Source organism: Lepidochelys olivacea (genome assembly GCF_965140295.1).
Source record: "Lepidochelys olivacea isolate rLepOli2 genome assembly, chromosome: 1".
Lineage (NCBI taxonomy): Eukaryota > Metazoa > Chordata > Testudines > Cheloniidae > Lepidochelys > Lepidochelys olivacea.
In genome coordinates, this window is record NC_140411.1 from 234168689 (window position 1) to 234192120 (window position 23432).

Here is a 23432-nt window from a genome sequence, read left to right on the forward strand (position 1 = left end):
CAGAACAACAAAAACTGAAAAATAAACATTTTAATGCATTCTGGAAACCATAAAAAATTTGAAAAGTTTGCTTTTTCCCATGCAAATAAAAGGTTTGTAGGTCAAAGGAATTGACTCTCATATGCAAGAGTCCAAGGTAGCTAGTTTGAGAATTGGAATAAATCATAAATTAACCTCAGTGTCACTCTTGTGTGCAGTGAATTGGAGTACAGGGGCCTAAATATTGACTTAGGAGTTTATATTTAGGCTTCTAATGTTGAAAAATATTGGCCATGATGGGTCTGATTCACTGTACATCCTTTGACACCAACATGATTACTCCTGATATATACAATGGGCACCAGAATCAGACCTTTTTTCATGTATTTTAGAAATTATAAATAAAAAGAATGAGTGCAATCTTGTAAATGTTTAATCTTTGCACTTAGAAAATTAATATTATATTCAAATGGTTAGATGCAATGTTATACAAATTTTGCTGGATGTTTTATATATACATTTGTAAATATGGGATACATTTGCTAAACATTTTGTAGAAAGCACCTGAATCACTCTAGCATCTCAGGACCAGAACAAGAGATAAGTGGAGGGGCATCAATACTAGATTATTAAATGAAAACACAACAATTGTGGTCCATTTATGTTAATGTCAGATTTCTAGTCTGTCCAGCTGTTGCATACGTGAGTGTCATAGCTGAACAGACTAGAAACTTTGAACAAATAGCAACATGCACTGACTAGGTCAAGTGAAAAGTCTAAGTGTATCAAAACATAATGGTTTTTCCAGAACAGCGGGTTTGGGTTCTTATAAAATTGTGTTAGGAATATTATCCAGTTTATATTGAATAATATAGTAAAATGCCTGCAGAAAGATCAGGTCCAGGAATTGCCTTTAATTAAACTGTAGCCTAGGGATATTTAGTGATTGTGACAGAATTAGAAATGTAGAGGCTATGTCTGGTTTCTAACTGGAAATGAGTGTGAATATGAACAAATACTACGTCATAGCACAAGGAATTTTCAGTAAAGATTTTATCAGCATACATAAAACTGTTAATTACTTCCAGGATGCTGAATGGTGTTGTAAATGCATTAGTTTATACAGTATAATACCAAAATTCCACGTGGCTCAGTTAAGTATAATCTCAGAAAAGCAAGAATGAAAGGTATATTTTAAAAAGGTCTGTTGTGGCTGGAGCTATGTTGCTGTGTGGAGTTGCATCTCACTGAAATGAGGTAACAGGTTAAAAATAACTGAAGAGATCTTGAAATAATGTGCACAATAAGAAGAGTAACAGAGTTGTCACTGGTGACCCTCTAGGTGAGAGGCCATCATACAGTGTTGGTACTAAACACAGTAGGTCATCATTATCATTTGCACAGATATAAATGTAATTTACACCAACTTATGCTTCCTGTGACGGGGTGGACTAGGCCCAGAGGCCCTCTGCTAGAGGCCTCAGGGTCGTGTCACAGCCATTTCAGGAAAGGAGCAGTGGAATTAAGCCCTCTGAGCAGCCTAGAGAGACTCCACAGAAAGCAGCCAATCAGGGCCCAGGAGGGCCATATAAAAAGGAGCTGCAGCTCAGAGACAGTCAGTTCCTTGCTGGAGCCAGAGGAGGAGATCAGCGGTCCCCAAACTGTGGGATGTGCCCCCCTAAGGGGGCATGGAGGAACATTTGGGGGAGGGGGGGGACATGGTGAGGCCGAGGCCAGACCCTTGGGGGGCAAGGAGGGAGTGCCACTCAGCCCCGCTCTGCTCCCAGCTCCGCTCCGGCCCCGGCCTCAGCCCCAGCCCTGACCTGGGTCCAGCCCCGGCCTCAGCCCCCACCGCAGCTCTGGCCTCTCCTCCTGGCCCTGGGCTCAGCTCCCGACCACAGCCCCCAACCCCAGCCACAGCTTTGGCCTTGCCTTCCAGCCATAAGCCATAGCTCCAGCCCCACTCCTGACCATGGCTCCCGACCAGGTTCTGTTATGGGTATGGGGCGGGGGGAGAAAAAGGTTGGGAACCACTGGTGTAGATGGTGCTCTTGGCTGGCCGAAAGGAACTGCAGTACCCTGGACAGCTCAGTGCTGGCATGGACCAAGGGAGCAAGAGAGAGTTCCTACTGGCTGTTAGGCCTAAACACAGACGAGCCCTGAGCTAATGAAGCATCGATGAAGGCTGGGGCCCTGGGGATGTGGCCCAGAGAACTGAACGCAGTTTCGTTAAAGGGACACAGTGGCACGTGGCTGCTATTCTTAGGGTCTCTGAACTGGGACCTAGAGTAGTGGGCAGGTCCAGGGCCCCCATAGACCACTGGGGAAGTGGCCTACAAATGGACAGTGATTAAACCCCCAGAAGGGGATCTGAACTACTTACTGGCCGAGCTAGGGCCAGGAGAGCCCAGAGAGTGCGAAACCAGGGAGAAAGTCCTGGGTGTATGGCCTAATACAGGGGCCAGGACTGTTTAAAGAGGGCCAGACAGACACACACCCATAAGAGATGGGTGCTATGCCATTACATTGACTGAGGGTGATAAAGGGGCCTTAGTGTAAATGAGAATCTGGCCCAGGAGTGTTTCAGTTATTCAGACAAGCCGCTTTGCAGACAGGAAGAGGAATTAAAATATTTTCTGCATAGAGTTATATTTACTATCCGTATGGTTTCTGTAATTAACTTTTGTTACATAATATGGCAATGACAGACTCATTTCTCAATGCATGGTATCTACTATGTTGAATGTGTGTGTGGTTTGTTAATTCAAGTCATTGATATTTTGATCCTGGGTACATACTGTTCACACCACTTCCAATGAAGTCAATGGGAGTTCCATAGCAACAAAGGTTGGGTAGGATCAGGCCCACAACAGAAAGTGTATTATAACTGGTTTTATGTATTTCTCTCCTAAAATGAATTCCCAATTACCCTACAAATCCAACCATCACATGTAATTTCCTACATTTTCTTAAATTTAACTTGCAGCACAGCATATCAATAGGCCCTGTAATTTCCATTTGACAACTTTCTAAAATTAAATCTAAAACTCATTTTTACAGAGAAGGTATTTCCTTCCCTCTCCCCACCCCCCACTAAGTAGCTGTTGTCTGTGAAAGACATATCTGCAGATATGACAATCAAACAAATGTAAAAGTTAAAGCCCTGGTTTTGAAATAGACTCCTTCTGACAGACATTTGTACCACAGTGCCAGAGAACAATGGCTGTGCATATTTAGCAAAACACAGAATGCCCTGGAAAACTTCGAGAAAAATGTTGCTCCTCTCTTCTAAAGAAGATTTAAGAAATATTTCCCATCAGAGCTCATAATACACATACACCTCTCACATTTTTGCATATTGTATCTTGTTTATATGGAAATACAACAGCATTGTATAAGAGTTCAACCCCATTTGCCTGATGATCCTAAGGAACATCATTAAACCTTCAGATAAATGGGCTTTTGGATGAATGGGAAGCTGGCACATTAGGACTGCCACCCATTCTGGATTTTCTATGTTCATTCAGATTTTAAAGGGATTTGGGAGGTGGAGGAGGGCTAGCAATATCAGTACTGCAAATAGGACACTCATCTTGATTTTTGTGAGGTTTTCAGAAGTGTTACTTGTAGGATATTAAAGTAGTCCTTAAACCACTTTGTATTCCCATATTGACATTCATGCATTATTTTTTAACTGACAATGTGCTTAACCCTGTACAAATCAAAAAGGAGGCACAATCACTGCCCTGGGTAGTTTTGCAATCTAAAAAAAAAAAGAAAGAAAAAATCAGACACAAACACGTTGAGACAACCAGAGGAGGAAGCTGATAACATGTATATATTTTTAGATGATGATTAATGCCATGGGGTCATGCTACAATGCTGTGTCTGAATGTGCCAAAGAAATGCACTGACATAATATTATACCATAAAGCTTTTTTTTCTAATAGCAGGAGAACTTTAAAAAAAAAAATCAACCAGATGCCAATTTTGGAGAAATAAACAAAGAAAAACATAACTCAGCTTTAGATAGGCAAACCCCAACTAATCAAAATTCCTGCCTGTGTGCTGTTATTCTGTACAATTAAAATCATTTTGCGTTTGATTTTCTACAATTAAATCTCTTACTATACCGATTATAACTTTATATTGTTTGATGGCATTTAGAAACAAGTCTGTTGCATTGTAAAGTTTTGTTGGCTATGTACAGTCAATGTTCTTAAAAAGTTCCATCAGTCTGAAAGAAACAGCAGAATCTTTCAGACTTGTGGACCTTTTCAAAGGTTATTCTTTTGTTACTGTATTTTACTATATGTACTGGGCAAAACTGGAAGCCAAATAACTTAAATGGGTGTAAATGAGTGTAGAATTCCACCAATTGTCGGTAAAAATTCATGATCTGAATATTTATAGATACATTATTGTGTCCCAAAGAAACAGTGGAATAGGAAGGAAGTGTGATCTCCATTGTCAAGTGCTTTGAGATCTGTGGATAAAAAGCACTCTAAGTGCTACATATTATTAATTATAGCAAAAACTAATACCAGTTAATTAAAAAAAAATCATCAATCAAATCAATCAGTTAATTGAAAGTTCCTAAACAACAAAGTGTTGGTAACGTGCTGAGGTCTCCAGTACAAGGATTTTCTTCCCTATTTACCCAAAGTCCTATTTGTTAAAACATTTTGGATGTCCCCAGAGAGGCAATAATTTTTAGGTCATGGGACTGGGAGTCCAGATTCTTGGGCTCTGTCCCAGCTCTGATACTGATCTTCAACAAATCATTTAACCTTTCTATACCTATTTACAGTTCACAAAGCAAGCATGAAAATAGGTAACTCAGTGGGTTATTTAAAGTTTCTATGGCATTTTGAATTTCACTACAGAAGTGCAAATCATTATTACAGTTTTTGACAACTGGGCTTGCACTGGATTGGAGGAGCACTGTCCTTCCTTTGGGCCTCATTCAAAGCTCACTTACACTAGCATAAATCAGACATAACTTCATAGAAGGCAATGGAGCTACACCAATGTAAAATTGGGGAGAGATTAGAATCAGGCCCTTCCTCCTTAGACTTATAACAACTGTTGGGAGTTTTTCTTTCTTAAGAACCAATACTTGAAATATGTTTGGGATTTCTTGTTTGTTTATTAAGTATAGGGGAGTTAATTCCCATCCCTCCCCCTGGTTGTTCATAGTTTAAAAAATCCGTTGGGTTGACAGAGAGAGGAGGTTAAAGTCCCGCTACTGCTACTATCAAAGAATACATGACACTGTGGGATATTGCTTTTATTCCCTCTCAGTGGGCTGCCAGATCAAATTTCAATTTACAACTGAAGAGTTTATTTTTCTTTTCCAGTTGACCATTTTCAAACTCCAACTGGGATCTAAAAGTAAAGTTTTGCTCTTTCTGGTTCACACGGACCCTCAGCAGCAGAGGAAAAAATCTGCTATTGGAACTTGTAACATTTTAAGATCTCCCCCAGTGCATCTGGTCCCATCGAGGTCTGCCTTGTAAACAGCTTGGGGCAAGTAACTGTGTCTTGTACAATGTCAGCACTTGACAAATAAATAATAAAAAATGACTAAGGTGGCAATTCTGCTTAGGAGAGAGGCAACATAAAATCCAGCTTGCTTTTCCCTAGTTGAATGAGCTATGCAGGGTTGATGGAAGTGAAAATTTGCTTTTGATAGTAGAGTGAGTAGATATGACAGGGAGCGGGGCACACAAAGGAGAAGATCTGTTGCGTGAGAAGGTGCCATTTTTGCATAGTCACATTTCTGAGCATAACTGCCCTTCCATGTGACTTGGTGTGATAAATGTAAGTGGGCGTAGCTCCCTTTTATGGACACCCAGTCAGCCAGTTAGCTATAAAATCCCTCTTAGTAGTTGTTCTCTACTCGCTTTACCTGTAAAGGATTAAGAAGTCTTCCTGTGTAGGTAAAAGGAAGGAAGTGGGCATTTGACCAAAAGAGTCAATGGGAAGGCTAAAACTTTTTAAAATTGGGAAAAACCTTCCCCTTTGTCTCTCTGTGTGGTTCTCCCAGAGAGAAGGGACAGAGCAGCTATGCTGTAAGAGCTTGGGCCAGGTATGAAAAAAATCATCAGATCATACCCAGAAACTACTCATTTAAAACCCCATATATGTACATAGATCAGGAAATGTCTAGAAAGACATGATTAGGTTTCTCTCTTTTTTTATTTCTTTATGGTTTGTGGACTCCTCTGTGCTAACCCCAAATGCTTTTGTTTTGCTTGTAACTAAGTTGGACCTCAAGAAAACCATTCTTGATGCTTAATTATTGTATTTGCTTTTTTAAAATCTAGCAATAGCCTAAGTTTTCAAATATATTTCTTTCTTTGTTTTTAATAAAATTTACAGGATTGGATTTTGTGTCCTAAGAGGTTTGTGCACATGTTTAATTAGCTGGTGGCAACAGCTGATTTCCTTTGTTTTCTTTCTCAGCTCTTCCCCAGAGGGAGGGGGTGAAAGGGCTTGCGGGTACGCCACAGGAAGGAATGCCAAGCGCGTCTTCCTGAGTTCTCAAAGGGGTTTTTGCATTGGGTGATGGCAGCACCTACCCATCCAAGGTCAGAGAGAAGCTGTAATCTTGGGAGTTTAATACAAGCCTGGAGTGGCCAGTATTAAATCTTTAGAATTCTTGCAGGCCCCCACCTTCTGCACCCAAAGTGCCAGAGTGGGGAATCAGCCTTGACACTTGGTTAATATCCCTCAGTGAGTGCATGTTAGACAAATGCCTTTAAACTCAAGCACTCTGGTTCCCAGCATTTTGATCAAGTCACTAGACCTCGCTGCTCAGAGACAGGCAGCATTGCTGCCTTTGTCAGGTTCAATCCAGCCTTAATATTATCTTACATCTGGTTATTTGTCTATTGATAAATGTTACTCCTCCAATAACACCAGTAAAGACAACAATTACTTCCAGAGCAAACACAGCAATACAAGACGACAGTGAGAATGGGGGGTGGGGGGGAGGATAGTGAGACTGCAAACAGCTATTAACACACATCACACTTAAACCAAGCCAATGTGAAAATCCAGTTTGCAGGTTTAAAAAGAGAGGTAGTTAATTGGAGGATACAGCTGGGATTTTCAATTTCTGAGTGCCTCAAAAAGTAGAAAGGTGGGTTTGATACTAAGCACCCATGTATTCACACCCTACACACTATTGTAATAATCTTTGTAAAAATGTGGCTTGTGAGTTATCATTTAAAAATTAATAACTCACAAATCATTAATATTCTTGCAAGATGTAGGTACATGGTGGGTATAAAGGGTTATAGATATATGACAGAATTATAACTAAAGTGTGTTTAAATCAGGCATACCAGGGGATTTGTCCACAGGTCTGCACTAGACAAAGGAATGTGTTGTCCCTATATGGGAGTTACTTTGAAAATTCCAAAGTACTTTGAAAATTAATGAAAATGGATTTTCATATCAGGTAAACAGACCCATCAAGCTAACAAGGGTTGGAGGCAACCCTCACACAAACAAGTGGGAGAGAAGATGGCATGGCATCTACCCCCAACAAGCAACAGAAGCCTGGGCTCCGTTTTACTTCTCAAATAATACATTGCAAAGATTTATTGGTCTGTAACGACAGGGAAGGCTGAACTTCAAGTAATAAGTAAGGCTGTCAAATGATTTTTAAAAAATTGCAATTAATCGTGAGATTAAAAAAGTAGTTGAGATTAATTGCTGTTTTAATCGCACCAGTAAACAATAATAGAATACCAATTTAAATGTATTATAAATATTTTGGATGTTTTTCTATATTTTTAAACATACTGATTTCAGTTACAACACAGAATACAAAGTGTACAGCTCTCACTTTATACTATTATTTTGGATTACAAATATTTGCATTGTAAAAAAGATAAACAAAAGAAATAGTATTTTTCAATTCACCTCATACAAGTCCATTCAGTCTTACTTCTTGTTCAGCCAATCACTAAGACAAACAAGTTTGTTTACATTTGCAGGAGATACTGCTGCCTGCTTCTTATTTACAATGTCACTTGAACGTGAGAACAGATGTTTGCATGGCACTGTTATAGCCGGCGCTGCAAAGTATTTACATGCCAGATATGGTAAACATTCGTATGCCCCTTCATGCTTTGACCTGTAGGCTCTAAAGTTTTACATTTTTTTAATATGACTGCACTCAAAAACAAATAAATAATTCTACTTTTGTAAGCTGCACTTTCACAATAAAGAGATTACATTGCAGTACATGCATGAGGTGAATTTGTTTTGCAATAATTGCATGCATTAACTGTGATCGATACCCCTGTAAATAAGTAATTGAATCATATGATTTTATATATTACTACTGTATTATAAGACTGTATAGAGGTTTCTTCTGAAAGCTAATGATACTCGTGATTAATATCATTGTGAAATATATGTATTAACTATATAAGGAGTTATGGATATTCACGGATATTAGGCTGTACAGTCTGTACAGGAGGGAATGTCAAGCTGTCCGTCTCCTCTGTAAATTAAGCATGGTATGACCAGAAATAATGGAAGCTCCATTTATACAGAAGTTGGCGGGGGGTGGGAGGGGCGGGCGGATGGGAAGACAACAGGAAGGGAAAAGCACCATGAGGTCATCATGCCTCTTGAAACAAAGTTACTGAACTTTGGAAGACATGAGCAAAGACAGCCGCTCTTTAGCATTCATCACTAGACAGTCCCAAGAGACCAGAGCTCTTGCAAAGAGAGAAAGATGAGTCCTTCAACCAAGGTCAGGGAGGGTGTTGAAGTCTCTGGGACTGAACATAGTTGAGAAACCTGTTTAGGTAAAGATCTTTCACCCAACTAGGTGAAATCCTGTGACACTGAAGAAGTCATCTCCTGTCACCATGTTTCACAGCATTTCTGTCAGTACAGAAGGCAACTTGGATGCATAAGTCCACCTCATAGAAGTAGTTTGGCTGGTGAAAGCAACTGCAACATGGCCCTTCCCTACATCAGACCAGAGCAATGCCCTGAATCAATAATAACCCTGAATCAATCATGCTGGATTACATCAGTCACATCCCTGAGTCATAGTGCACCAGATCCATTCCCAAACCTTCTTATAGCAGACCTCACACCCTCCCTATGCAAAAAGACACACACGCATTTTCAAGAACCACCACATAATCTTGCAAATGAACTGTATCCATATTACCATTCTGTGGCAGGGTGCCGCTAGAGAGGCCTTACTCAGCTCCTGCCACTCCAGCTCCTATCAGGGGGATTGGATTGGGACTGGGTAGATAGCCTGATGCCAGCCTCGTTAGCAGGAGCTATAAGGCTGGGAGGAAGTGAGTGCAAGAAGGGAAGACCAGGAGGGGAAGGTCAGGCTCAGAAGAAGGTGGGAGTCTCCTAGTCTGTTGCTGGCCAGGCCTGTGGTAGGCCAAGCTGTTGTAAAAAGCCTGTATATAGTCAGAAACTGGTGGTGGGGACTTGATCACAAATAAAGAGCATGGATGTTGCACCAGCCTGAAGTGTTCCTGAGAAGAGGGGGAGAAGGGCCGGACCGAAGGGGCATGGTGTGCGCCCCATTACACCCTCACTAACACCTCCATAGCCAAAAGGAACCTTCACAACCATTTTGAAGTCTACAAACTCAGCTAGAATAAAGCACAAAGTCTTTGACACATTTGTAACATAGTGTGGCCCTGAAAGACGTACCCTACCAATGGTCCACACACAATGCCTAACTCCTCTGTGCCTCTCCTGCACATCCCCCACCACCTCACTCCTGTGAGGAACAGAGAGGATGTGTGGGGGTTGTTTGTTTTAGGTGGGAACCACAGGCAATTTGGGTGCTCTGTGGCTCAAGCACCTAACAAAAAAAATAAGGGAGTGCTCAGCACCCACAGGGCCAGATTAATCTTTGGTGGGCCCCAGTGCCAGCACCAGGGCCCTGCCCCTGCTCTGAGGTCCTGCCCACCACTTTCATGGGGGGCAGGGGTAGAGAGGAGCACCCATCGGCAAAAACAAAAGTCAGCACCTGTGGTGGGAACGCTATATCAGGAATGGACGTATGTTTAAGGAGGAGAAGGAAGCTGTATTATTCCTGACAATGGAACACTTTGGGGGCATAAGTTGATCTCCACATGTGTGAGCACTTCCCTGCAGTACAGGATTTGAATGCACGGTTAAGGAGTATGACTGGAGTTCAGTCTCCAGAGGGCACCACACGGAGCTACTCCATGACTGTGACATCAAGTGGGCTTCCACAGAGTCTTCCCCATCTCAACAAAGTGCAGCACTGTTTCACTTTGACGAGTCAGTGTTTGCTATGTTCCCATATTTGCTTTGGAAACTTTAGTTAGGGAAATTCCTCACCGGCAAGTTTGTTTGCCCACTGCTGAGGCACCACACACAGCATTGCAGTATTCAGAGCCGTGTAGCTTGAAATACTCAGAGCCTTCTAAATTAGCTGTGCTACTGGAAGCTACTTCCCAAACCATGTTAAAAAAAAATCAAAACACTCAAAGTAGCAACATGCCCAGCAATCATTTGCATGCATTATCTTGTTGAAAACAGTGGCCCTTCTGTCTTAGCTGTACTACTGAGGGCACATTGCCCAAAAGTAGGAACCCCGGCCCCTTGACAAAGGGAGATTGCCATAACACGTCCACTGATCACTCACAAAATTCAGCCAATGGTAGGGTTTGAATTCACAGTGCGTAGTTGGGGCTCCGGTTCAATGACCACAGCAATTCCCCTTAAGTACTATGTTTTTTGTTTTGTTTTGTTTTTGGGGGGGCATGCTCCACCTCAAGGACTCCAAATACCAGACCTCCTCCATCACTCATGAAGTAACAGGAAAGGAAACTTTGCATCTACCAGAACAGGGCCTCTAAAGGGTGTGGGGGAGAATCTCAAAGCACATTCCAAAACAATGTACTCACAACAGCATTCAAGGGAGTCGGGGGCTCAGGAGATTAGTTGTTATAAACTTTTGGTTTTAAGCCAGCACAGACTGGTAACAGGGATGGGATTGACCTCCAGTATTTAGAATGCTGAGGGCACCATGTGCGGTCTAGTAAATGCACCAGCACAGCAGAAACACCAAATACTCATGACTGGTAGGAGGACACTTATGTTACATAGGAAAGAAAATGATCAACACAAGTCACTCTCCATAATTGCTTTATAAATCTGCGTTACACACAACAGAATATGGTGTTGTGGGCACAAGTTTAATCCTACCATTCTTTGCCTTTTGGCCAACTTGACACTTTTCACTCTGATCCCTTCTTTCCCCCTCTCCTCCCTCCCTGCTCCCACACACACACACCCCTCTGCCCTTTGTCATCCTGAAAGTCTGCTGCCACTGCTGGCCATCCCAGGATTGCAACACTATTCGATAGTCACCGCTAGTTTTCCGATTCCAGAAATGGTACTGCACCACATGAAGCTGCTCCAGGAAAACTTCACCCTCCTTCTCTTCCTCCTCTAGGCAATCTGGCTCAGCAGTGCGATAGCTGGCCTCCAAGTACAAAGCCACCCAAGCGACATGATTTCAAATACATGTGCAGCAGCCTCTGTGTATTAATGACCCCAAGAATCATGGCATACAGCAGTGTTCTCTCCATGTTGGCTGACAGCAGTTTGAAAATGGCTCTAGCTCGCAAAAGAGAGTCATGGGAAAAGAGAATCATGGGACACCAAGAGAGAAATCATGGGAATCGGTAAGGTATGCCAAGTCTCGGAATTCCAGTGGCTTCCTGCAAGTATCCCACAATATGCAGGAGAAATGTGCCAGAATGCATAAGAGCCCATCAGTGGAACAAAACACCACAGGACACCTGCCTAAAATGCTGAGCTTATTTTGAAAAAAAGTCAGTGCCACATGCATGCACACGTTCTGAGGGAAGTAGGTGACCGCTGGTTGTGTGGATGCAATTATTTCAGAATAGTTATTCCGCAACAGTTTGTTCACAAAATGATAATTAGCAAAAGCCCTCCCATGTAGACAAGCCTTTACCCAGTGCTAAACAAGAGAAGATTCAGGCTCCTTAAGTGGGAATTTGGAGCATCTGATCTTTATGGGTTATTTCTTATGTGTCAGTAAAAGACTAGTATCATTTCTGGATGAGATACAGTAACATCCTCTCCTGTCTTAATAAAATATGCTCTCCTGTTTTGAATTATAAATCTTTTAAGAGATTCTCCTTTGAAGTATATAGATGTATCTCCACTCCAAGACAAAGGAAAATGTGGACCATCACTAGATAACCCATCTTCATAACAGTCTGATGAGAAAAGAAATATCAACAAAGCACAGAAAGTTTGGGGGCAATATTAATATTCATTAAATGTAACTCAAAAGTCACCAGACTACTATATGTAGATGAAAGTTAAGGGTAGTAAGGAGAACCCAGACTATAAGAAAGAGCCTAGCCAAAGAGTATGAGCAAACTGTCACACAAAAGGAAAAAAGTTACAGATCTTACATACAATTCCTTTTCCAAATCAGCATTTCCTGAATGTATTTTCAAGTGACTGTACAAATGGCATGTGAAGGGTATGCTTGTGTTCATTTTAAACAAAATGTGATTTAGAAGCTACGTATGCATAAAGAAGCATGCTGTGGCTCACCACCCTAGGAACATTCTAGAAAAGGCCCAGAGGAGGAGGGTGAGCTCAACATGTGGAGTGGAGAAGTATAAGCATGTGATGAACAAATCCATATATGTAAACGGTTAAATATAATTGGCTCTAGAGGTTTGTGTTATGTAACTGCGATGTGCTATAAAATAGCAACGGGAGGGGCTCCTTGCTGGAGGGACTCTGGCTGATTTTTGTACCAGGGGCTCTCCCTTTGTGCACATTGAATAAAGTCTTGTTGAATTGAAAAAAGTATCAAAGACCCTTGATTCTGCCTGGCATCTGACTCATTTGGTTATTATTGGGAACCACAAAATCCCAACACATGCCATGAACAGGACCATAGGATTTGCCATCCTGTATCTATCTGATCTAGTCCAATTTCAGAGAAAGACAATAAAACTCTAGCTAATTAAAGAATGTTGTAAAGTTTTGGGGAATTAAAAATCCTTCCAGAGCTCCGTTAATGCCCTGAATTAAGGAACTGTGTTCCCTATATTTTCACAAACATAGCTATAATTATTAGTGCTCATAAAGTTATTCAGTACTATTACATATCCAATCACAATATATTTCCCATACACTTATTATTTAAAAAATGTTACCTTTTATTTGTTCAAAATTTACAGACCTTTAACTTCACTTGGTGTAAAGCTGGATGAATCGTTTGTTAAATGTTACCTTTTTCCTGTTCACTAATTGTTGATGAATAACTTTTCTCAAATCCATCTGTGGTTTTTAATTATTCACTGGATATCTCTGGCAAATACTTGTTGGCCTGTAGATTATTCACATGAAGTTCACTTCAAGTGGTCAGTATTCAAAACTCAAGCATGTGTTTCGATTGGACATAGAGATTGCAAGGTAAGTGTTTGTTCCCTGATTTAACAGACATTCTGAGCATCATATTTATGGTGTGAAAACTTGTTTGGGGGAATTTAAAATTCTCTCTCTGCAAATATCTGTAAAAGTGGGCTTTTTCCAGTAACTGGCCTCAAAGCAGACTACTTCTAATTCACTTTTGTCCCTCAGGGTTTTGAGTTATATCTCGGCTATTTTCTTGATCTGAACCAAGTTTGCTTAACCTTTCCAAAAACTCCTGTCAGAGAGTTAAAAAATAATTATATACCTATATTTTGCCGATCTCCTTTCAGTCCAGTCAAACAATAAAGGGCAGGAAATGCCAGCTACCCCTTACTACATACAGTTTCATCCCTAACAGCGAGTTCCTCAGTCCCTGCAGAATCTAACAAGATTTTTCTTGTCCCAAGTTCTGTAGGTTCCTTTGTTTTGTGCTGGCTTAAGCCCTCCTGCCCTGACTCTTACTGAAAGTGTCCTGCTCCTAAGAAGAGTCCCTTTCTTCTGAGAGACAGGTCTTATCTGCTGGAATATTCCTGTTTCCCTCTGATTTAACCCTTGTTATGGCAATCTGCATGCAGTCTGTATATTCTTCCTCACACTCTTGCAGTTAATGTTTCCTAAGAAGAACTCAAAAGTGCAGAGCTGGTCAGTATACCATCAGTCTAGACGATTTTTTTGCCAGTGTGTTTGACCTTGTATTTATTCAAGTTCAGTTATAATCATGTTCCCATTTTCCCAATGTGTTTAGGTCCACCTAGAGTTCTCTCACAATCCTCAGCAGATATTACTAACTGAAATAACTTTGCATCAGTACCAAATTTCAACAGCTCTTTACTTCCTTCAAGGTATCAGATATATTAAAGAAAACAGATCCCAGTGCCAAAACCCCACCATTAACTTATCCACTGCTCTGTTTCCTATAATTTTTATAACCTGCTTTCCATCCATAACAAGAATTTCATCCCTTACCCTGTCACCACATGGGACTTTATCAAAGGCTTTTTTTAAATCCAAGTGTATTATGTCTCTTGGGTCACCATTATCTATTAACTTTTCAAAGAAGTCGGTTAGATATCTTCTGTGATGGAAGCCCATTACAGAAGAGGACTACAGCTGTAACCTCCAGAAAATGCACTGGTATGACCTGATCAAGTTATGCTAACATCCATCCTCACTGATCGTATGTGTTACCTATTCTGTGTCAGATAACTCCTGTGTTTTCACATTAAAGTTCAGGCACACAGTATGAATTAATTTCTTTGAACGTGAACTGAAATCTTTAAAAGAACCCTGGACCAACCATACTAGAACATACTACCGGATGTGCAAAGATCAGCAGCTACAGCACAGAAAGAAAGTTACATTTTAAATGTAGTTTTGTTTACCTGGGGGTAGGGGGAAGCTGCATCCTCTCCCTTTGCACTGCAGGGATCCCCCTTAACTTAAGCTGTCCCAGCATGCACTCACTGTCTTAGTATCATCAGTATACTTTGTGATCAGCTCTGGGGCAGGGAGTCTGCTTGCCAGTCAGTTTTTCACTCAACAGTCCATGGATTGCTAAAAACTTAATATTTTTATTTTCTATTCCTCAGAGGGCACCTTAGCAGCAATCTGGAGTACAGCATAGGGAGCATGCCTCAGTGCACAAAAGGAAGGCAAATGGTGGATTAGGAGAGTGACCATAGGACCTGCTGTGGTCCTCTGTCCTGCCACAGAACAGACATACAGAGGGTCATTTCAGCTAATGGGCTGGAGTGTGGTAGCCTTTGAAGAGTATGAGGTGCAAGTGGTGTTCTCATCCATCCTCCCCGTGGAAGGAAAAGGCCGGGGTAGGGACTGTCGAATCGTGGAAGTCAACGAATGGCTACGCAGGTGGTGTCAGAGAGAAGGCTTTGGATTCTTTGACCATGAGATGGTATTCCATGAAGGAGGAGTGCTGGGCAGAGACGGGCTCCACCTAACGAAGAGAGGGAAGAGCATCTTTGCGAGCAGGCTGGCTAACCTAGTGAGGAGGGCTTTAAACTAGGGTCACCAGGGGAAGGAGACCAAAGCCCTGAGGTAAGTGGGCAAGTGGGATACCGGGAGGAAGCACAGGCAGGAACGTCTGAGGGGAGGACTCCTACCTCATACTGAGAGGGAGGGGCGATCAGCAGCTTATCTCAAGTGCCTATATACAAATGCACAAAGCCTTGGAAACAAGCAGGGAGAACTGGAGGTCCTGGTGATGTCAAGGAATTATGACGTGATTGGAATAACAGAGACTTGGTGGGATAACTCACATGACTGGAGTACTGTCATGGATTGTTATAAACTGTTAGGAAGGACAGGCAGGGCAGAAAAGGTGGGGGAGTAGCACTGTATGTAAGGGAGCAGTATGACTGCTCAGAGCTCTGGTATGAAACTGCAGAAAAACCTGAGTGTCTCCGGATTAAGTTTAGAAGTGTGAGCAACAAGAGTGATGTAGTGGTGGGAGTCTGCTATAGACCACCGGACCAGGGGGATGAGGTGGATGAGGCTTTCTTCCGGCAACTCGCAGAAGCTACTAGATCGCATGCCCTGGTTCTCATGGGCGACTTTAATCCTGATATCTGCTGGGAGAGCACTACAGTGGTGCATAGACAATCCAGGAAGTTTTTGGAAAATGTAGGAGACAATTTCCTGGTGCAAGTGCTGGGGGAGCCAACTAGGGGGGGAGCTTTTCTTGACCTGCTGCTCACAAACCGGGAAGAATTAGCAGGGGAAGCAAAAGTGGATGGGAATCTGGGAGGCAGTGACCATGAGTTGGTCGAGTTCAGGATCCTGACACAGGGAAGAAAGGTAAGCAGCAGAATACGGACCCTGGACTTCAGGAAAGCAGACTTCGACTCCCTCAGGGAACTGATGGGTAGGATCCCCTGGGGGAATAACGTGAAGGGGAAAGGAGTCCAGGAGAGCTGGCTGTATTTCAAGGAATCCCTATTGAGGTTACAGGGACAAACCATCCTGATGTGTCGAAAGAATAGTAAATATGGCAGGCGACCAGCTTGGCTTAACGGTGAAATCCTTGCGGATCTTAAAAAAAAAAAGCTTACAAGAAATGGAAGATTGGACAGATGACCAGGGAAGAGTATAAAAATATTGCTCGGGCATGTAGGAATGAAATCAGGAGGGCCAAATCGCACCTGGAGCTGCAGCTAACAAGAAATGTTAAGAGTAACAAGAAGGGTTTCTTCAGGTATGTTGGCAACAAGAAGAAAGCCAAGGAAAGTGTGGGCCCCTTAATGAATGAGGGAGGCAACCTAGTGACAGAGGATGTGAAAAAAGCTAATGTGCTCAATGCTTTCTTTGCCTCTGTCTTCACAAACAAGGTCAGCTCCCAGACTGCTGCGCTGGGCAACACAGCATGGGGAGTAGGGGCCAGCCCTCTGTGGAGAAAGAGGTGGTTAGGGACTATTTAGAAAAGCTGGATGTGCACAAGTCCATGGGGCCGGATGCGTGGCATCCGAGAGTGCTAAAGGAATTGGCGGCTGTGATTGCAGAGCCATTGGCCATTATCTTTGAAAACTCGTGGCGAACGGGGGAAGTCCCGGATGACTGGAAAAAGGCTAATGTAGTGCCAATCTTTAAAAAAGGGAAGGAGGAGGATCCTGGGAACTACAGGCCAGTCAGCCTCACCTCAGTCCCTGGAAAAATCATAGAGCAGGTCCTCAAGGAATCTATCCTGAAGCACTTAGACCCTGCACTTAGAGAGGAAAGTGATCAGGAACAGTCAGCATGGATTCACCAAGGGAAGGTCATGCCTGACTAATCTAATCGCCTTCTATGATGAGATTACTGGTTCTGTGGATGAAGGGAAAGCAATGGATGTATTGTTTCTTGACTTTAGCAAAGCTTTTGACACGGTCTTCCACAGTATTCTTGTCAGCAAGTTAAAGACACATGGGCTGGATGAACGCACTATAAAGGTGGGTAGAAAGTTGGCTAGATTGTTGGGCTCAACGGGTAGTGATCAATGGCTCCATGTCTAGTTGGCAGGCGGTATCAAGTGGAGTGCCCCAAGGGTCGGTCCTGGGGCCGGTTTTGTTCAATATCTTCATAAATGATCTGGAGGATGGTGTGGATTGCACTCTCAGCAAATTTGCGAATGATACTAAACTAGGAGGAGCGGTAGATACAGTGGCAGGTAGGGATAGGATACAGAGGGACTTAGACAAATTGGAGGATTGGGCCAAAAGAAATCTGATGAGGTTCAACAAGGATAAGTGCAGGGTCCTGCACTTAGGACGGAAGAATCCAATGCACTGCTACAGACTAGGGACCGAATGGCTAGGCAGCAGTTCTGCGGAAAAGGACCTAGGGGTGACAGTGGACGAGAAGCTGGATATGAGTCAACAGTGTGCCCTTGTTGCCAAGAAGGCCAATGGCATTTTGGGATGTATAAGTAGGGGCATAGCCAGCAGATCGAGGGACGTGATTGTTCCCTTCTATTTGACATTGGAGAGGCCTCATCTGGGGTACTGTGTCCAGTTTTGGGCCCCACACTACAAGAAGGATGTGGATAAATTGGAGAGAGTCCAGCGAAGGGCAACAAAAATGATTAGGGGTCTGGAACACATGACTTATGAGGAGAGGCTGAGGGAACTGGGATTGTTTAGTCTGCAGAAGAGAAGAATGAGGGGGGATTTGATAGCTGCTTTCAACTACCTGAGAGGTGGTTCCAAAGAGGATGGTTCTAGACTATTCTCAGTGGTAGAAGATGACAGGACATCTTAAGTTGTTCTTAAGTTGCAGTGGCGGAGGTTTAGGTTGGATATTAGGAAAAACTTTTTCACTATGAGGGTGGTGAAACACTGGAATGCGTTACCTAGGGAGGTGGTAGAATCTCCTTCCTTAGAAGTTTTTAAGGTCAGGCTTGACAAAGCCCTGGCTGGGATGATTTAATTGGGGATTGGTCCTGCTTTGAGCAGGGGGTTGGACTAGATGACCTCCTGAGGTCCCTTCCAACCCTGATATTCTATGATTCTATGATCAGTACTGCAACTGCTTGTTCTATGTGGGTATGACTCCGGCCCATTACTGCCCTCATCATCATCGAATCCAACCCCACTTTTCAGGCCAAAGACTTGGCCCATAGTGCAAAAAGAGGATTAGGCCAACATTTTCAGAAGTGGTCACTGGAAAAATCTTTGACCAGTTCCAGGGATGCATTTGTCTACAGGTATTACCTAACTTGACTGGTAGAATGTTTACTTTTCTGTAATACAATAATGTTTATATCAATGGCCTGCGAGCATCTAAATTGCATTTATATCAGTATCCCACTACTGCTTAATTTTTATGCATTTTATTGTGTGTGTGTGTGTAATCAATAAAATTCAGTTTATTCTATTGCATCAAGTATGGCAAGTTCCCTAATTGGGCTGTGAGTTAGTTCCTACTGCAAACCAATGACTGGGTGATGATTTGAGGAATGAAGTCTTCTGCTAACCCAGAATGGCTTAGCACAGCAGATGGATGGTGATTGAGTGTTTTTATTCATCCTGGAGGAAATATTTCTCAGATTATATCAACATAGCTGTGGTCATTTACATTCCTGCTATATCTGCTGAGCATTTCAGAGTATTACCCATATTTTATAAAGCAGTTTGTTGTTAAGCTATTGAACACTTCTGAAAGAATATTCATCTTTAGCTCACTAGCAACTGGCAAGCAATTTTCGTAATAGATGTCATTCTTCAAAGTAGGGGTTTGAAGTGTTAAGTCCAAGGTTTTGCCTGAAATATGAAGCTAGACAAATACTTCATTTATGAATTCACTATAAATAAACCTTCCTAGGCTTTTAAGTCTAGTGGGGTTTCACCTGATAAAGGTTTATAATATTCCTCTGTGTTAAAATGCACAGGAATAGCAAACCAAGTTACAGATGTTGCCAGAGTTGTGAGTTTTGTTGCTCTAAGTTTTCCTTTAGTTTCTCTTCCTCCTTTCCCATTATGGTATGCTTACTGGGTGAGAATATACTTATTAAACATCTGTAGACTTGATAGGCAGATATCAAAGTTGGTCAGAAAAATTCCAATGAAATATTTTTTGCCAGAAAGTGCTGATTCATCAAAATGTCACATGAAGGGGATTTGATTTCAGCAGAATTCCAGCAGAACCAAGGCAGAGATCTGATGGATCCCTGCCTGCCAGGGTTTCCATCAGCCTGGTTTCCTATTGGTTCACCTGACAGTATCCTCAATAACTTGGACTTCCAGACTCCCAGCTCCTCAGCAGCCCATGTAGCTGGCTCTGGGGAGCTGGGAGCCCCAATTCCCAAACTCAGACCCTTGGCAAACCAAGCTCCAAGGGCTTCCTGAGACCATGGTTCTGGGGCTGTCAACTAGGCAGACTGCCACATTGGCAAGGGTCCATTTCCTTTGATGGAGAAATTTGAGGTTTTCTGAATCATAATAGACCCAAATTTGAAAATATCTAAATTTTCCCCAAAAAGGGAATTGCCTCTCTGCCCAGCTCCGGTAGACATAGCCATATTGATTCTAAACCTATCTTTTTTGAAATGTTCAAAAAAAAAAAAGTAGTTGTGATGGCTGCAAAATTAGCATTTTTTTTAAAACGAAGAAAACTATGAAGATTCAGCACAGCTTAGAAGCCTTAACAATGCAAAATGGTTCACATTCAAGCTGCTCGCACCATTACTGACAGAAGCGAGTAGGTCTAAAAATCAAGCTGACCTATCCAGGAATGTATTGATGTCTTAATTTGAATGCATAGCAATTTACAATCTCTCTGCACCAAAGAATGACAGAAGTCAATATAATAAACTGTCTCTCCAAAAAATACAATTTGTTTATTAATCCAGTAAAATGTGTAACAACCTTAGATCAATGTTACAACTTCTATGGGCATTCAGAATTCAATTCGTAGATATCTTCCCTCCCTCCCCCCCGGAACATATTTTCCAGACAAAAAATAAATTTTAACAAGCCACCTAACAAAAATCAAAATCAATCAATCGAGGCTGTTAGGTGTTTTTCAAATCACATGGTGGGCTGTGCTTTGTATTTTGTAATTTAAAACAGTGGAGTCCCAGAAAAGAGAGTTGCCAAGAAGTGCATAACTGGTAAGTAGAAGTCGGCATTGAGGGTGAAATCCCGGTCCCCTTAAATCAATGGCAGTTTTGCCATTGATTTCAATACAGTCAAGATTTCACTGTAAGTCCTTATAGGGAAAATTAATCATTATATTTACTAACTTCATCCTATTTAAAATACACCCACCCATTATGGTTACAAATACAACATTTATCAATAATAAAACCATAGACAGTATCATGAGACCGAAGTCCCAAAATGAATTACCTTTTTGATACCCCCTAACCAAAACTCTCCCTCACCCCATCCATCCCTCTCCACCAGAAAAAAAACAAAAACAAACAGAACTGGCACAATAGAGAAGCTTTGTAATGTGACTATCAGGTCAAACTTTAAGACCAGATTCTGATACTGTAGATCAACTTTACTCCGGATGAATAGCTCCTTATTCCACAAGAAGTCCCAATAACTTCAGTGGAACTATTTGTGGAGCAAGGTGTTACTAACTATGGTAAGTGACACACAATTTGGCTCTTTGACTCTGCAGGGGAACCAGAATTCTTCAGCAAGTCCTGAGGTTGAAGGCCTCATACACTGATGGTGCCCTACCTGCAACAGAAATGAGGAGGTGGCCCCAAAAGGATCCCAGTGAAGAAAGTAATTACACATAGGTCATAGGACCAGGAGCAACTAGAGGGGAAAAAAAGAGGCTTTCTGGGAGAAGTAGAGTGTTTCCTTGGAGATCTGAGTTGTCAAAAAGAAAAGGAGGACTTGTGGCACCTTAGAGACTAACCAATTTATTTAAGCATGAGCTTTCGTGAGCTACAGCTCACTTCATCGGATGCTGTAGCTCACGAAAGCTCATGCTCAAATAAATTGGTTAGTCTCTAAGGTGCCACAAGTCCTCCTTTTCTTTTTGCGAAGACAGACTAACACGGCTGTTACTCTGCGTTGTCAAACTAACATCTAAGAGAATTTAGAGGCACTGGTTGATGGCCAGCCTCTTGCAAATGAAATCACAGGGTTCAACTCACAAACACAGGCCCTCTACTCAGGAAAGTACTTACACATGTGTTTCAATCTTAGTGACTTCAATTGGATTACTCACACACATAAAATTAAGCACATTTAATTGTGCTGCTGGGTCATGCTTAGCTCAGAAGATTCATAGATCCCTAACTCCAAATATATCACTTGAATTGATCCAAAGGGGTTCTTAATCCCTTTTGTACCATTTAAAACTGAAAATGTTACTCAGCAGTTTAGTAAATGCCTCCATCATTTTTCACCATTTCAAAATGAGATCAATTTAAAACAAATATTTGACCACAGGACATTTTTTGCTCTTCAGTATTACTTAAGAGGAAAGAAAGATCTCTGTGATTTCATTTACACTGGAACTCAATTTATCAATATACTTTTTCATAAGAGAATAAAAATCAATTGCCAAATTTTAAAATACAGAAATGTAAGTTACAGCTGCAAAACACAATGTATGTACACCCATTATACTTGCAAACGCCATGTTTGTGCTTGTAAGCAATTAGGTAGCTGCACAAATACCCAAAGTGCAAATGCCTGTTTTTGGTGGCTTATTTGTTTATTGTTGGATTGCACGTGCCCACCTGTTCCACTACCCTCTTTTGGAAACTGTGCTCCAATTTGTCCTTAATAACCTCTGGTGACTGTAGGCTAGTTGTTAAGGACTGCAACATTGGGCCCTAAAAACCTGAATGACAATTCTGCTTTCTTAGGGAATGCAGGATTGAGCCCTTGAAAAATAAATAGCCAGAATATCTTTTTATATAACTATGCCATGGTCCATCTGCTATACTCAGTCAAACAGATGAAAATCAGAAGTAACCTCAATTCTTCCAGATTCTGAACTTGATGTGTTACTCCAGATTTAGACCCATGTAACGGAGATCAGAATATAGCCCATCATATATATAAGATCTTTAAATTTAAATGCTATGGGCTAAACTCATCAATAATATAAGTGGGTGAAATTTCAATGACTTCAACTGAGCTGCTCCTGTTAAGACCAGCTGTGAATCTGGGTCTAAATATTATAGACCAGAAGCAGTCCTTTTAGAGAATGGGGAGGGACAAAAGGCTTAAGCCAAAAATATTGGCAAATCTCTGCATGCTATATAAGCAAGGAGAACTTTAAGGTTCTTCACTGTATGTTTTGTAGTGTTGCCAACTCCTGTGATTTTATCACTAGCCTTGACATATTTGAGGTTTTATTTAAAGCTCCAGCTTCTGGAAATGTGAGAATTTAAGCCTTTATTTATTTAATGTAAGTTCCTAGCCCTTGTGGTTAAATAGAAAAGATTGAAATATAACCTGAAGGCTCAAAACCCAATAGGCAAATAAAAGGATCCAAAACATTTTTTAAAATATCATAATTTTTATGTTACTCTCATGATCTTTTGGGTCCTGACTCATGATTTGTAAACTTTTGGGGTGGGCAATACTGAGAAGTGGCCATGGGAGGAATTCAAACTATAGCTAGTCTTCCTGCTGTATATGCAATGGGGGTGGGGAGACAGAGGTTTGCAGTGCCTCTGGCTAAAAAAGGAATTACAAGAAAACATTTATCATGAAGTTACAGATTATTCCTTACAACTAGCCTTTTAGCCAGCCTGATTTAACATATACAGTTTTATTGTCTGGAGAGGAAACAGAGGGGTAAAATGAAAAGAACAAGACAGTTACTGACCTGTGGGAAAAGGGAGTAAGTTGCATTGTCAATAGTGACAGAATGTAAAAATTCCCCATCAAACCAGAGGTTCTTTCCCAGTGGAGAGTTCTGTTTTGTCATGGCAAAGAGCTGACTGGGGTCACAACAGTCTTCCAGCTGTTTCCTAATAG

The 23432-nt window shown here is 41.6% G+C and overlaps 1 protein-coding gene across 2 annotated transcripts in view; it reads right to left on the minus strand.

Annotated features, from left to right (window-relative positions):
* Positions 1 to 23432, minus strand: part of ST8SIA1 (ST8 alpha-N-acetyl-neuraminide alpha-2,8-sialyltransferase 1) — a 181970-nt gene that overhangs the window by 104065 nt on the left and 54473 nt on the right. For both annotated transcript variants that reach the window (XR_014709188.1, XM_084611296.1), the window contains exon 2: positions 23281 to 23425. Coding sequence is in view for 1 of the 2 variants with exons in the window: in XM_084611296.1 (XP_084467422.1) it covers positions 23281 to 23425 (145 nt within the window). In the remaining variant the exon portion in view is untranslated. The remainder of the gene's footprint in view (positions 1 to 23280; positions 23426 to 23432) is intronic.